This window comes from Echinococcus granulosus, assembly GCF_000524195.1.
Source record: "Echinococcus granulosus chromosome Unknown EG_S00240, whole genome shotgun sequence".
NCBI classification, from domain to species: domain Eukaryota; kingdom Metazoa; phylum Platyhelminthes; class Cestoda; order Cyclophyllidea; family Taeniidae; genus Echinococcus; species Echinococcus granulosus.
In genome coordinates, this window is record NW_020170620.1 from 9,609 (window position 1) to 12,928 (window position 3,320).

At 41.4% G+C, this 3,320-nt stretch overlaps 2 protein-coding genes across 2 annotated transcripts in view; one reads left to right on the forward strand and one right to left on the reverse strand. All coding sequences in view use genetic code 11, as the record gives it.

Moving 5' to 3' along the window:
- Positions 1-715: 715 nt before the first annotated feature.
- Positions 716-1,315, reverse strand: EGR_10601 (hypothetical protein; the record flags this gene model as incomplete). The annotated part of the gene is made up of 2 exons (XM_024499850.1): positions 716-969; positions 1,240-1,315. The coding sequence occupies 2 exons, from the start codon at positions 1,313-1,315 to the stop codon at positions 716-718; spliced, it is 330 nt and encodes a 109-aa protein (XP_024345729.1).
- A 1,731-nt stretch (positions 1,316-3,046) lies between these two features.
- The window catches only part of EGR_10602 (hypothetical protein), a gene marked incomplete at both ends in the record, with an annotated part of 1,720 nt that continues 1,446 nt past the window's right edge, over positions 3,047-3,320 (forward strand). Inside the window, one exon of the mRNA XM_024499851.1 lies at positions 3,047-3,263. Within this exon, the coding sequence (XP_024345730.1) occupies positions 3,047-3,263 (217 nt within the window). The remainder of the gene's footprint in view (positions 3,264-3,320) is intronic.

The window sequence follows — 3,320 nt, forward strand, 5'->3', positions numbered from 1 at the left end:
ATGACTTGCTTCACACATTCAGCAGCCTGTTTGTCAGTCTACTTTTGCCAAGAAAACTCATGTAAGGCGTATGTTCAACAAAACTAGATAAAACCAGCAAAATTATACGAAATGCCTGACAATGCATGCCAGTTGGTAATCTGGAATTATTTACAACCTGAACAAATGTCTTCCCCTTCCAAGGGGTAGGCTGATGTAAGGAAAACCGATTTGCAACCATCTATAAACTAGGAGCACTGTCGATCAAATAGTCTGCAACAACGTGTGCATTTGTAGGCACGGCCACTATCGCGATCACAACCAACATATTCGGAAGATAAAGGCTTGAGTAGGGACATTTAGTAAGAACAATACGAGTGTACCAATCAATAGCATTCTTCCATTCTCAAGTCTGTGCCTAATTTAAAAACTTGATCTTGCTTCAAAACTCACCCAAATTCCTAAACTTACCCCTGCAATTTTAGCAAATGGGAATTTGAATTACTTACGAATTAAGGGCAAGGCATGCAATTAAACATTTTAAACCACGTGACAATCAGTTAGCAAGAATCAACACCAACTTTATGCTAAATAGAACAAGGAGAGAAGGCGAATAAACAGGTTAAATTTAATGGACTACTGAGAAGGCAAAAAGTCGAATATTATTTGATTATTTGTAATAAGACGACTTGAAATTCAGGCACATCATATGTCTTAGACTCCCCTTTTACTTCTGTCAGGCATCAATGAGCAGCAAGAATCCCTTATGGGCCATGTCTGACCAACCCCAGAACCCGCACAACTCTGCCGTCTCCAAGGTCTTGGCTCTCGATGTCACACTGACATACGACGTCACCAAATCGATAGCCTCACCAGTAGCTGTAGAACACTCAGCACTCGTGCTTTCATCTTTAGGTGCACTAAGAGCTATCAACACTTTAGTGGCAGCTTTAACCGACAACTCAATAATGACGACATGGACCGTGCCACCTGAAACAAAAGAGAATACAGAAGCAGCTCAATTGAAAAATTTAGTAAAATATGATGCACAGCCAGAGAGGTACGAGTAAGGAAATGGTGGTTGTTCTTTTTTGAACAAGATCTTTTTCCTGCTCGAGCGCTGAGTGCTATTCTGCAGCTGGTGAAGGAGTCAGAGATGTCGGAGAAATAATCCATAAATCCAGGGTTAATGGTCATGAAGACGGTACTGTAGCAAAGAGTTAAAGGTGGTAGCATCGTTTTGGTTCTACGACGAAGCACCAGCTACTGCCCCTGCCACATCACACCCCTCCTCCCGATTCCACTCAACACACCGACGTACAAGTCTCAAAAGCATAGTTGACCATCTCTAAGTTAGGAGCATGATGCCGAATTCGACAATACCAAGGCCGACATCAACTGCATGGATAAAACGTCCACTAGCTCGACTGTATTGTGTCATGCCTGCCAAAGTTGACGGCGATATTAACAACCGCTATTGCCCCGATAGTAGAAAATAAACTGACCGAGCTACGGAGCGACTACAGGTCTGACCAGCCGCCTAGTCCATAGGTAGTGTTAGTAAAACTATTTTAAGATTCAATGAGAAGATCAAGGCGACTGTATTTTTCATGATCAATTTCCTCAATGCTTTCAAACAATTCTGCGATGCACGTCATAACCTTGAAGTGTTTAGAGGATAGTCGCGGCAAATAATGCTGTAATATTATTCAAGTCGCCTACGCATGTGCTACCTGCCCAAAGGTCCTAGATTTATGCGCAACGCGAGTCAGACTAGAGCCTAACTTTGAAACAGTCAAGTAAGAACAGAGCCGGCTCCTCTAACGATTATTCTGAACATAGTCAAGAAACCCCTGCTTGCCAAAATCTTTGTGTACCTCTTTGTGGAATGACATCTTTTAAATTATGCCAAAGCATAGTTCATTTTCTACCTCTTTCGTATCATATAGTGCATCAGTTGAACCTTAGAAGGCGGCCTTATAGATGCCACATTTACCTCAATGTTAGGCTAATGTTCGGGAGAATTTGTAGATCAAGTTGATACTGTAAGAAACACCCAGTAAACTTCCCACAAACAGAGGCCTGTTTTCAAAAACCAACACTAATATCCATTTGTAAATCGTGATGCACGTTTGGCATTTATTCCACATTAAACGGCCCACACTTGCTGAAAACCATAAGTGACACGAGCCACGTCGTAGGTGAATTGCAGTCCACGTGGCAAATTTGTAACTTAAATAGTCGCGCTTGCATTTCGCATTGTATTGCAGAGCATTTTAAAGAGGCCTATATAGAAATAGGCGCTGGATTTGAATAAGAATATAATTCTGCTCGTGAGCAGATATGATGAGATACGATGAAGAATAATCCAGATGACACCAGGGCGCTTGAATGGATATTTTGGTGACACCTGCATGCTCTATTATAGATTGCGTTGTGAGGTGTTAGTATAGATGATATAGGTCATATCAGCTGCTCATAATTTAGGGTCAGATTCCAAGCGTGTGATTCTATTACAATTGCTCAGTTTGTGGTTTGTGATTGTAAAAATCTTGCTATCGCACCATGCTTGAGAAATAGAGCTGAGCCAATCCAACAGTTGCGCAGAGCATTGCCTACCCGATGTGGGCTGATTCACGAGGTCAGTGTGGAACGCATCATATCACCTCATCTCATACCATAACTTGGCACGCATCGCCATGACCCAACATACAATTTCCACATATGCAATTATCTCTACGTTTTATTCTCTTTTCCACTATGACGTACGGGCTAAGTGGTAAATTGTGTTGCAGCGCATTTATATTTGCTTTTAATTTTGCTCTGTGTCAACCAAGTATTTTGCGCACAATTTGTGCATTGTTAGATGTCCCCGCTAAGGTGTTAAGCCTGATCATTCAAATCTCTGCTGCGACATGCCAGCAACTGCGGGTGTTGAACGTGCATCAATTCCGGAGACTCATCTGGACATTAATGAAAAGATGCATCCTCCTGCCATTAATGTGCCGCTGATGGTGCTTTCCTGTGTAGTAGACTACTCATGCATCTCGAGTGTCAGCGCTTTAAAATGTCTTACTTAAATATTTTTGCAACGCTTGTTGCAGTTTGCTTTCTTTATTGTTTTCAGGAGTATCCTAATAAACTAAAACTTCTGGCAGATCACTGGGTGAGTCAATTTAAATTTAAGCATCCAGCTTCAAGGGCTTTATTTCATTACCATAATCTTGGACAAAATCTTGCACATTTCGGTTATTTTAGAGCCAAAAAGTGGCATTGCAAAGAAAGTGAGGATCTACAAGTTCAATAACTGCACTGAATTCAAAACTATGCCTAAAAGACGA